This window comes from Herpailurus yagouaroundi, unplaced genomic scaffold (genome assembly GCF_014898765.1).
Source record: "Herpailurus yagouaroundi ecotype Mexico unplaced genomic scaffold, PumYag 186, whole genome shotgun sequence".
NCBI lineage: Eukaryota > Metazoa > Chordata > Mammalia > Carnivora > Felidae > Herpailurus > Herpailurus yagouaroundi.
The window spans coordinates 11688990-11700220 of NW_024412417.1; the positions used below are offsets into that span (position 1 = coordinate 11688990).

The 11231-nt window shown below is 41.7% G+C and overlaps 2 protein-coding genes across 12 annotated transcripts in view; one reads left to right on the forward strand and one right to left on the reverse strand.

Annotated features, from left to right (window-relative positions):
• Positions 1-2462, reverse strand: part of RGS22 (regulator of G protein signaling 22) — a 180795-nt gene extending 178333 nt beyond the window's left edge. For all 11 annotated transcript variants that reach the window (XM_040494102.1, XM_040494103.1, XM_040494101.1 and 8 more), the window contains exons 1-2: positions 2340-2462; positions 1831-1859 (exon numbers count right to left, since the gene is read on the reverse strand). In XM_040494102.1, coding sequence (XP_040350036.1) covers positions 1831-1859; positions 2340-2364 — 54 coding nt within the window. In that variant the 5' untranslated portion in view covers positions 2365-2462. The remainder of the gene's footprint in view (positions 1-1830; positions 1860-2339) is intronic.
• LOC121043253 (putative uncharacterized protein FLJ13197) lies at positions 2363-2725 on the forward strand. Its single transcript, XM_040494869.1, has one exon. It carries the CDS (start codon positions 2363-2365, stop codon positions 2723-2725), a length of 363 nt encoding a protein of 120 aa, XP_040350803.1.
• The last annotated feature ends 8506 nt before the right edge of the window (positions 2726-11231 follow it).

Here is an 11231-nt window from a genome sequence, read left to right on the forward strand (position 1 = left end):
AGAAAGAAAGAAAGAAAGAAAGAAAGAAAGAAAGAAAGAAAGAAAGATTGATTGGCTCGAGAAATGCTGACCTCCTGCTGGAATGTAGAATAGTTCTGGAAGCAGCTTAAAGAAATCTGCTACAACACAGGGTTACGCCAAGGCAACGAGAAGATGGGTGGAGTTGCTGACATGCTTTTTGTGCCTCTATCCTGATGTCTGTCTGTCTCTCTCCGAAGTGGACCAACGGTGTGGAAGGGTGAAAATGGAAGGTGCTAGCAGATATAGCCTAAGCCCTAAGCTTAGCCTAAGCTTTTTGAGACTTATCTTCAGCATCTAGCACTGCACGGTGGATATAGAAGCACCGGTGTCTGTTGAATAAAAAGCCAAAAGCAAATAAGATGCTTGTCCAAGAAGAGAAGTAAGTACCGGAGGACATAAGCAAATAACATCGAGAAATGGTGAAGAGAAGGAAAAATTTTTTCTCTGCCCTTCATGGTCTTCCAGCTAGACTGAGAATTAAATTTACATGGGACAGATTAACAGAAGATCAGATTCAACAGTGTACATATGGGGAATTCACCAAGATGTGGAAATTCCAAAGACAGGCAAAATGAGGCATATAGGTCATTCTGAACTAAGAAGGGGGCACGGGTCTGGGACTTCAAAGGGAAAAAATGTAATTCACAGGAAAATGAAAAGGAGTAAATGTGTGGTAAACAAATGTGTCCTGGGGACACTTGGAAACCATGGGACGTAGAGGACTTTGATCAAACAGGCCTTGCTAGGTTCCTCCCTGTCTACCACACCTTGTTCATATCATAACGTAGTTCTTTGTGGTGATGGTTCCCTTCCTGGTGCAGGTCCTCTACCTAAATTCTTTTTAGGCTGTTGTGGGAGAGGTTAGGAGCTTTTCTTGAATCTGCTGGGTTTCAACTACTTTTTAACCCAAAATAATCTTCATGCCAAAGTGCTCCATCTTGGAGCAGCCTATCCTTGGCCCCTTCAGTGGTTAGAGCTGTTGGAATCAAACTCAGACCTTAGTGGGAAACAGGCACTGCTACCTCCTCTCTGTTTACCTTTGGGCAAGTTCCTTAAATACACAACAGGAATTACAATAGAACCCATCCTAGATATAGCACTCACCTAAATGACAAAGTAAATAATGTACTACTTAGCAAAGTACTTGTTACTACTCACCAGAAGTCTGACCTGAAAACATTTAGTACATTTTTATTTATTTTTTTTAAGTTTATTTATTTTGAGAGAGACAGACACAGCACAAGTGCGGGAGGGGTAGAGAGAGGAGAGAGTAAGAATCCCAAGCAGGCTCCGTGTTGCCACAACAGAGTCTGATGTGGGGCTTGAACCCATGAAGCCGTGAGATCATGACCCAAGTCGAAACCAAGAGTCCCACGCTTAACCACCTGAGCCACCCAGGCTCACCCATTTAGTACATTTTTAAAGTAATTATAACTCTAAACCGACCACTTGTTTTCAATCAATCAACTGCACAACCACATCACCGTAAAACCACAGAGATAAAACGTTCCTCTCACAGAGTCATTAAAGAGTTTAGAGAAATAAAATGAAGTCATTTATGTAAAAGAACTTTAACAATAAATAGCACCCACCATAAAAATCAATTGGCCTCTTTTTAAAAATTGTACCTGTTAAAGAATGTAAAAAGGTCTTGTACTCAGCACCATTGTTGCCGAACCAAAGCTTCTATTATATTCATCTGGCAAAAAGGAGAAAAGAAAACCTACAGCTTTTTTTCTACAATCTATGATTTGCTCTTTTTAAAGAGCCACGGGGGGAGGGGGAGATAGCCCTCTAAATGGTACTTACAAATTCTTCTTCTGTAATATCTGGTGGCTCTGAAACAAGATAAAATATGGCATTATCTCACTCAAATCTGATTTCCTTTTAAAGTAAATGAAATAATTTGAGACGGCACCTAGGCCTGCTTTCTACGTGGGCAAGCTCAGTAAAATGTTGGCCCTCTGTTCATTCTTTGCACATGGATTGAATTTTAAGTTGGAATTCAAGGTGGAAGTGGGGAGGAAAGGCCTCTGGAATCCAGCTTGGTCACTAATTCACTGTGACCCTGGAGTTAACCTTGTAGGCTTCCATTATTCCAGCTGCAAAACGGAGAATTAAGGAAGACAAAATAAGACGGTGCGAACGAGGCGATGCAAACGGGGGTCGGGGCTGGAGGGGGGGTGAGGAAGTTCGTAATAAAACGCCATGAGAGGCGCAGTGGAGCCAGGTTTTCTAAAGCGCGGACGGTGGGGGGCGCCCGGGCGAGGAGAGGTCAAGTCCGGAGGCGGGTGTGTGGTCCCCGCCGCCGCACCTACCCGCGGTGAGCCGCTTCTCCGGCATGCCGCCGCCGTTGCCCGCGCCCGGCGCCCGCGCGGGGCCCTCAGGGCGCCACCGCCGGGCAGCGCCCGTCTCTCCCCGGGAGAGGGAGCCGGACGGGAGCGGACGCCGACGCAGAGCGGACGCCGACGCAGAGCGGCGCGCGTGGCCCCCGCCGCGGCTGAGTTGCTATGGAGCTGAGACAATGCGGGCCGCCGCAGCCCGTCCTCCTCCGGGGCAGGGGGCGGGCGCCGCCGCCAGGGCCTGGGGGACCCCGCGCAGGGTCCCAACTCGCCGGGCCTCGTTCCTGTGGGGACCGCGACTCGGGCCTGGTCCCACGAGCAACATCCCGGCCGCCCCGTCCAGGAAATTTGCTGTCTCCTAGTGAGAAGGGACCCGCGGGCGAGTGGGGGCGGGGGAGCGGCCCTGATGAGCTGGTCCTGAGAAAAGGAGGCAGAAAGGGGAGTCGGGCCCCAGGAGTTTTCTTGATACTGAAGGAGGGCAGAGCCACACACGGCACCGGAGTTCACCCTCACTGTGAAAGTGCACATATTCGTGCGCTTTGGGAACCAGATCTGCCCCACATTTTTTGCTCCAGTCGGTTATGACTGCTGCGTTTTCAAGATATCATCTAACCTTTAAAAATTACCCGAGGAGGCTGTGACAAGGACAATAAATTGAGTATGCCCATAGTGTGTATTCCAGAGAGTTTAAAAGTGAAATTCGAAAAAAAGAAAAACGGTACTTCTAATTAGGATTAGGAGGAAGAGGGGGGAGGAGATTTTTAGAAAAGTCACGTCAACTCACGTTTCCCAACCAACCAGATTTCCACCTCAGGCTCCCTCTGAGCCTAAGAACCCTAAATCCAATTCCTTGCTGTACATTACTCAGTGGTAGCTCTTCCTTGGATGCTTCCTTGGATGCCTCCAAGGATACGTACATTTTCCATATTCATTATCTTTGAATTTCATCTTTCTAGGTAAATCCCATGTTCAGTAAGTGGTACCTTCATCTTCCAAGAGACTCAAGCCAGAAACCCCGTACTAAGCCAAGTCTACATTGAAGCATTTCTGGAATCCGGAGTCTTCTCTCCACTCCCATGAACAACAATTGCCTTAGCACAGGCTCCCGTTTGGAGTGTTGTAAAAACTTCCTAACTTGTCCCTTGTCCACTGTTTGCTTCCAGTGGAGTTCCCCTTAAATCCCTTCCCCATGCTGAAAGCCAAGCAATCTAAATGCAAATATGACCTATTTAAACCTTCAGTGGCTCCACATTTGCCTCCTAAGGCGGTATGGGGGACATCCAAAGCCTGCCAGGGTCCTACAAGTATGAGAATGCTTAAGCAAGCAAGGAGTCAGACAATGGATGCTTGTAGAACAAGGAACCATAACACCTGCCTAGCTATATTTATTCCCTTTTCAGTAGTACATAGGCAAAGAGAAAAAACTGTAAACCACTACTTTGACCAACCAAAATCAGAGGGCCAAATGAAGTCAAGGGTGAATAAGTAAATAGAAAGGTAAAGGGAGGCGTGAGGCAAAAAATCATGGAAGGGTTTTGTCAGCCCTTGCAAGGACCCCAGCTTTCATTCTGTCAAAATACAAACCATAGAAGTTTTAGGCGAAGTATCATGATCGCATTTTTATGTAAAAGGATCACTCTGGGGGCGGTGTAGAGAACGTACCTGAGCACAGGTAGAAGCGGACAGGGGCTGATGGTGGCTCAACCCACGGTGGTAGCAGTGACAGGTTTGAGAACTCAGATTCTGCATGTATTTTAAAGGTAGAGCCAAGCGGATTTCCTGACAAGTTGACTGTGGGAAGGAAACAAAGGAAGTAGTTGAGAGTAACTCCAAGGATTCTGGCAGGAACAAACAGAAGGATAGAGGTGCCACCACTGGAGATGAGGAAAGTTGTGAGTGGACCACGTTGTGAGGGAGAGTTTAAGAAGTCTATGAGCCATCCAAGTGAAGATTTTGAACTTGCACTTGATATAGAAGCCCGGAATGTAGGAGATGTGAGTTTGAGAGCTGACATATAAATAGGCTTCTTAGGCATTTGCCTGCGCTGTTTTTGCTGCTAGGGAAGCCTTTTGGCCTTTTTCAGCAAAAATTTCTCATTCTCCAATAGTGAGCTTGAGTGTCATCTTCTCTAATGTACCTTCCCATGAATTCCTTTCACTGGCCTCTCCTATTGTTCCTGTATCCTTGGTAAAAAAAAAAAAAAAAAAACTCGTATCTCAAAAACATACTAATATTAAAATAATCTGTACAGAGAGGTGCACCCTCTACCTTCAGTGTCACCTAGCAGACAGTAAACTCCTGGGGATTGAAAGAGATACATCTTATTTCACCCCCAATCCCAACCTCCAACTCACGCTATGGAGTGCTTGCCACTTTGTAAATATTTGTTGAAATATCTTCTCTGCATTGTAGTTATTCTGCACTGTGCCCTGTTCACAGAAAAGATTTGTTTATCCCTGTTTCAGATAACCACACCAATGGGAGGTCAATTGTTGTTTTATCATCAACTGTGGCTAACACTAATTGCACACTTACTATGGGCCTCTAACAATATCTGTAAGAGACTGGTATTATTCCCAACAGTTTAGGAAACTGAGTCTTCCAGAGGTGAGATAATTTGCTCAAAGACAAACAGCTTTAAAGTGTTCAAGCCACAAGCTGATCCAGGTCTGATTCCAAAGCCTTGCTCCTTTACAACCATGCCATGTAGACTTTCTTTCTAAAAATAAGCTCATGAGATTTAAAAAACAACCCAAGAACGACTCTGTAATTTGAACCCAAATGCATAAGTTGTAAATTATTCTAACGTTTTTGGTGATTTTATTTTTCTAACAGCTTTATTAGATGTGATTCGTATATCATCCAATTCACCTATCTAAAGTGTATGCTTTAGGGGCACCTCAGTGGCCCAGTCAGTTAAGCATCTGACTCGTGATTTCAGCTCAGGACATGATCTCACGGTTCATGAGTTCAAGGCCCACATTGGGCTCTGCGCTGACAGTGAGGAGGCTACTTGGAAATTCTGTCTCCCTTTCTCTCTGTCCTTTCCTTGCTCACTTGCTACCTCTCTTGAAACAAGAAAACAATAAAACTTTAATAAAATTTTATAAAAAATAAAGTGTACACTTCAATGATTTTTAGTACATTCATAGTTGTGCAACTATCAGCAGAATGAATTTTAGAACATTTTTATTACCTCAAAAAAGTCTCATACCCTTTAGCTATTATCCCCAATTCCTCCTTCCCCCACCCCTAAGCAACCAGTAAACTACCCTCTGTTTCTGTGTATTTTCCTATTCTAGACATTTCATATCAATGGAATCATACCATATGTTGGGCTTTCATGACTGGTTTCTTTCACTTAGCATAATGTTTCTAAGATCCATTCATATTGTGGCATGAATCAGTGCTTCATTCCTTGTTATTGCTGAATAATCTTCCATTGTGCAGATATATCACAATTTGTCCATTCATCAGTTGGTAGACATTGGGTTGTTTCTACTTTTTGGCTATTATGAATGATGCTTCTATTAACAGTCATGTACAAGTTTTTGCGTGGACATATGTTTTCATTTCTCTTGAATATATACCTAGGAGTAGAATTGCTGGGTCAAAAGGTAATCCTGTGTTTGTTTGGCAACTCTTTGTAATTTTACTACCAGTAGCGGATTGAGGGTTCTGGTTTCACCGCATCCTCACTAACATTTGTTATCACCTTTTTTATTACAGCCATTCCACTGGGCGTGAAATGGTTGTTATCTCTTGGTAGGTTTGATTTGCATTACCCTGATGACTAGATTTTATTTATTTTAAAAATATTTTATTCTGTCTCTACTCCCCAAACTAGCTAGTTTTTCCAAAAAGGCCTTTGTCTACAACTAGTCTGTTTCACTGTTAAAAACCAATGCAGTCCCAAACCCAAAGTTTATAATGGGAATTATATCTACATAAATGGAATTAAGTTTCTGTTTACTCTGATTCTGCACATATTGTTAGCAAATTTGAAGGATGTGTTTGAGATGCCTTTACTTAAAAATAGACTTTGCGGGGGCACCTGTGTGGCTTGGTCGGTTGAGCATCCAACTTCGGTTCAAGTCATGATCTCGCGGTCTGTGGGTTCGAGCCTGACATCGGGCTCTGTGCTGACAGCTCAGAGCCTGGAGCCTGCTTCAGATTCTGTGTCTCCCTCTCTCTCTGCCCCTCCCCTGCTCATGCTCTGTCTCTCTCTCTGTCAAAAATAAACATTAAAAAATTTTTTTTTGAAAAATAGACTTCGCAGTATACCTGTAATTCAATTTGGGGAACTCTGGAGAGCATCTCAATCTCCCTGTAAAACAGCTAAAATTGTAATGAGAAGCCAACATAACCATGGAACAGAAGTGATATCATGTTAAGCTGCTGTGGACAAAGAAAAATGATCAGGTTTCAAATATGAGGCCCAAACCAAATGTTTCAAGGGCTGACCTAAATTGCAAAGATTAATTTACATAAAGGCTACTCTGTAGCCTGCTCAGGGGGAGAAGGTACAAGGATTTATTCAGTGATTTTCCCAAGTACTGCTGGAGAGATGTGCTAGGATGTGTATGTGTATGTGTATATATATCTCCCTGACAATCAAAAGTAAACTTTCAGGCATCCTAGCTGTTTAATGATTTAGAAGTACTACTCCTTTCTTGAGTTTGGTGTGGTTAGGTCCCACTTAAGCCAATCCTAAACTTTGTTGAATGTGAACAGGAATAGCACCAAAAGCTAAAATTTGTATTATCACTGTGATTTTAATTCTTAATAGTAATGAGATTTTTTTTTAATAGCTGAGAGTCTGAATATACAAATGGACAATGACCAGACCATATATGCTAATAGAACTCTGACTCAAACCCCTGCAGCAACCAGTCTTAGAAACCAGATAACAACCTCTGCAGCAGTAGACCCAGAATGGCCAAGACTTGGTCAGTAACTGTCAGTTTCCCTAATTTTTGTCCCTATTTCCAATTAAGAACCAACCAGAGAAAACCAAGTATGCTTTCCAAACTAATCACATAGGATGCCCTCGAGATTCCAGCTAGCTTGCTTCCCTCTCCCCCATGCCAACAACCTCCAATCAGAGCATACCTGAAGTCTTCCCCTTTTTTCACCGTATAGCTTTCCCCCTCTCTTGCTTGCCTTTGAGTCTCTACCAAATGCGTGTGATGGTGACTGACTCCTTTGCCACATATGTAAGCTCTGAATAAATACCCTTTGCTTGTTCTTATTTGGATTGTTTTCATTTATTTCCACATGGCTAAACCATATTTTTAATTTTTACACACAAATGAATCAAAATGACAGAACAGTGCAGTAGATGTTTTCCCTGGCAGCTGGAGGGCAACATCTAATAACTTATGATACCAACCCCCACAGCAGTCCCTAAAGTAACTGCTGTTGTGGCAAGGAGATCAGAAACGCAAACTATAAAATTTATATTTTGTTTTTATTTATATTCTTTTTGATAATAATTACCTTTCCTTTTTATGACATTACATATCTATATTAGATAACAACTATATATCCGTATCACGTTTGACTGGAAAACAGCGTTGTTTTTCTATTTCTTAACAGTTCATGATTTTTCGAAGAAGGAATATAATTAGTTTAATACTAGGCAGTTTATTAACTTATCCAAGATAACTACCATCTGGACTTGCTGGTTTAGATTTATTATAATTATCAATATATTCCATTACATTACTTTGCTTCTTGCACAGACTGATGAGATCATTCAATTTTTAACCCTTCCCCAGTTAAAGTTTTAAACTCCAATATTGCTCTAGGCTATTGTAGTTTTTACAAACAGAGGATATAGTTGACACTTGAACAACATGGGGGTTAGGGAAACCAACCCCCTGCACAGTTGAAAATCCATGCATATCTTCTGACCCCCCCAAACTTAACTCCTAATAGCCTACTGTTGATCAGAAGCCTTACCGAAAATATCAAAAGTCAGACAACACGTATTTTGTATGTTATATGTATTATATAATGTATTCTTACAATAAAGTAAGCTAGGGAGAAAGTATTAAAATCCTGAGAAAGAAAATACACTGGGGCGCCTGTGTGGCTCAGTTAAGCATCTGACTTCGGCTCAGGTCATGATCTCCTGGTTCATGGGTTCGAGCCCTCATATGACTCTGTCCTGACAGCTCAGAGCCTGGAGCCTGCTTCAGATTCTGTGTCTCCTTCTCTCTCTGCCCCTCCCCCACTCACACTCTATCTCTGTCTCTCTCTCTCTCAAAAATAAACATTAAAAAAAAAGAAAGAAAATAAACCGACAGTACTCTACTGTATCGAAAAAAATCTACATACCTACATATAAGTAGACCCAGTCAGCTTAAATCCATGTTGTTGAAGGGTCAACTGTACTTGAAAGTTGCTTAGAGAGTAGATCTTAAATGTTCTCATCACAGAAAAAATGTTAACTAGGTGATGGGATGAAGGTGTTAGCTGATATGATTGTGGTGATCATTGTGCAATATAAAAGTGTATCAAATGTTGTACACCTTAAATATGCACAATGCTTTATGTCAATATCTCAATTAAGCTGGAAAAAAGGGAATATTACTTTTCTTCTTTTATTTTAATATTAGTACAATGTCTTGAATATATATTTCCCTCTTTAAAAATTTTTTTAAATATTTATTTTTGAGAGAGAGAGAGACAGAGCGTGAGCAAGAGAGGGGCAGAGAGAGAGGGAGACACAGAATCCGAAGCAGACTCCAGGCTCAGAGCTGTCAGCACAGAACCTGATGCGGGGCTGGAACTCACGAACCAGGAGATCATGACCTGAGCCAAAGTCAGACTGTGCCACCCAGGCGCCTTAACCGACTGTGCCACCCAGGCGCCCCAATGTATTTCCCTCTTTTGGTACCAACGCAAAAATATCTCGGCTGCCCTAGTGCATAAAAATGTGAACATCATGTTGTTTGCTTTCTGCATGTGTAGTTTTTTACCACTTAATTCTAAAATGATGCATATTTCACCTCCAAAGGCCAATATCTTCTACCCCTAAACACCTAATGTGTGTATACACACACATTTTAATTCAGCAAATGATTATCATATGGTTCATTATCATATCATGTGACAATCATTATTAATACAACAATTAATGTTTGCTCCATCATCTATCATGCACAAGACATTCTGCTAAAGGAGGTGGAGGGGTGAGTAAGACGGTTCTACTCTTAAGGAACTGTTGCTAATGGTAGAAAACTACAAGAATTTAATACAAATTAAGACATGCCAGAAACACTACAACAAAGGTATAAATAAACACTAGATTCAAAGAAGGTAAAAATTTCATCTTGTTAGAGAGATCGTTGAAAATGACTCGTGGAAAGAAACTCAGGATTAGCTGGATTTGATGGGATTTGGTATAGCAAAGGAGAGGGGAAGTGGGAAAAAGCAGAGGGGAGATTTAGGAAACCGTAAGGAGTCTAGTTTGGCTGGAACAAAGTGTATAGAGTGGAATAGTGAGAGAGATTGCTAGAAAGTTAGGACCATTAGGAGATCCTGAGTTCAGCTACATTTTTAATAGGAAGCAACATAATTGGAGCCACATTTCAGTACAAATTACCTGGCAATGGCTATTTAGGACAGATTTAGATGGGGAGGAAGTAAAAGCAAAAAGGCCTGTTAGGAAGCATTTACAGAAACTAGGTAAGCTGTGATTAGGACCTGAACCAAGCAAGCTCCACCTTCCTGCAGAAATGAGAATACCAGAGGGAAATAATTGGTAGCACACCACTGTTCAAACCAGGACTCACCATCATGGCTCTACTGCTCCTTTCACTCCTCTGGCTCCACTGTCCATGATGAGGGAGCCAGGAGGGCAGAGCCATTGGGCAAGTAAGTACAGACGGCCAAGGCAAAGACCCAGGTGCTAACAAGGTGTTCTAAGTCATCCCAGAAAACAGTGCACTCTTGCAATCCAGCTAAAATATTTTAATTAGCAACTCTGAGTAATAACTATTACCTAAATTTATTATGCATGCATTTTTAAAGTTAAGTCAAGGAACATTTCCCCTATCTGGCAATGTCACATTACATCAACGTGAAATACATAAAAGTGAAATGAACTTTTTCAAAGGAGACCCAAAATCACCATAAATGAGTCTTTGGTGCCCCCTTGTGGAATGTTTAGTGTGAGCTTTGAAGTAAGTTACCTTCCACACAGAAACAGTAGTGGGTTATTTCCATCTTTTAAGACATTTAAAGTACTTTCTATATAGGCTACATTATTTTTAAGAGACACAACTTAAAATAAGGCCATATAGGGGTGCCTAAGTGGTTCAGTCGGTTAAGCGTCCGACTTGATTCCAGCTCAGATCATGATCTCACTGTTCGCGGGTTGGAGCCCACATCAGGCTGTTCACTGAAGGTGCAGAGCCTGCTTGGGATTCTCTCTCTGCCTCTCTCTCTCTCTCTCTGCCCCTCCCCTGCGTGCATGCACTCTTTGTCACTCAAAAATAAACAAACATTAAAAAGTAACTTGAACTAAGGCCATATAAATAACCTAATTCAAACAAGAAACATAAAAGATCATATGTTGAAAATGTTCAGTACATTTTTGTCCTAAATTTACCATTTGTGTGTGTGTGTGTGTGAATCATAAATTAAGAAAAAGTAATGGGAAAACTTAGCTTTATACGGGGCTAGGTAAGTACGAAAACTGTTTTCTCAATAGCACTTCTACCGTCAACTTTATTTATTAAAGTATTTAAATAGCTGGAATAATTCTTAACATCCATATTTATGCCCATACAAATGTTAGTGCAAAATGATCAGATAACTCTTAAAATGTTGTTTCTCAAAAAAAAAAAAAAAAAAAAA

Coding starts and splice junctions, on each gene's coding strand:
- LOC121043253 (XM_040494869.1), top strand. CDS start 2,363: ATGCCGCCGCCGTTGCCCGCGCCCGGCGCCCGCGCGGGGCCCTCAGGG.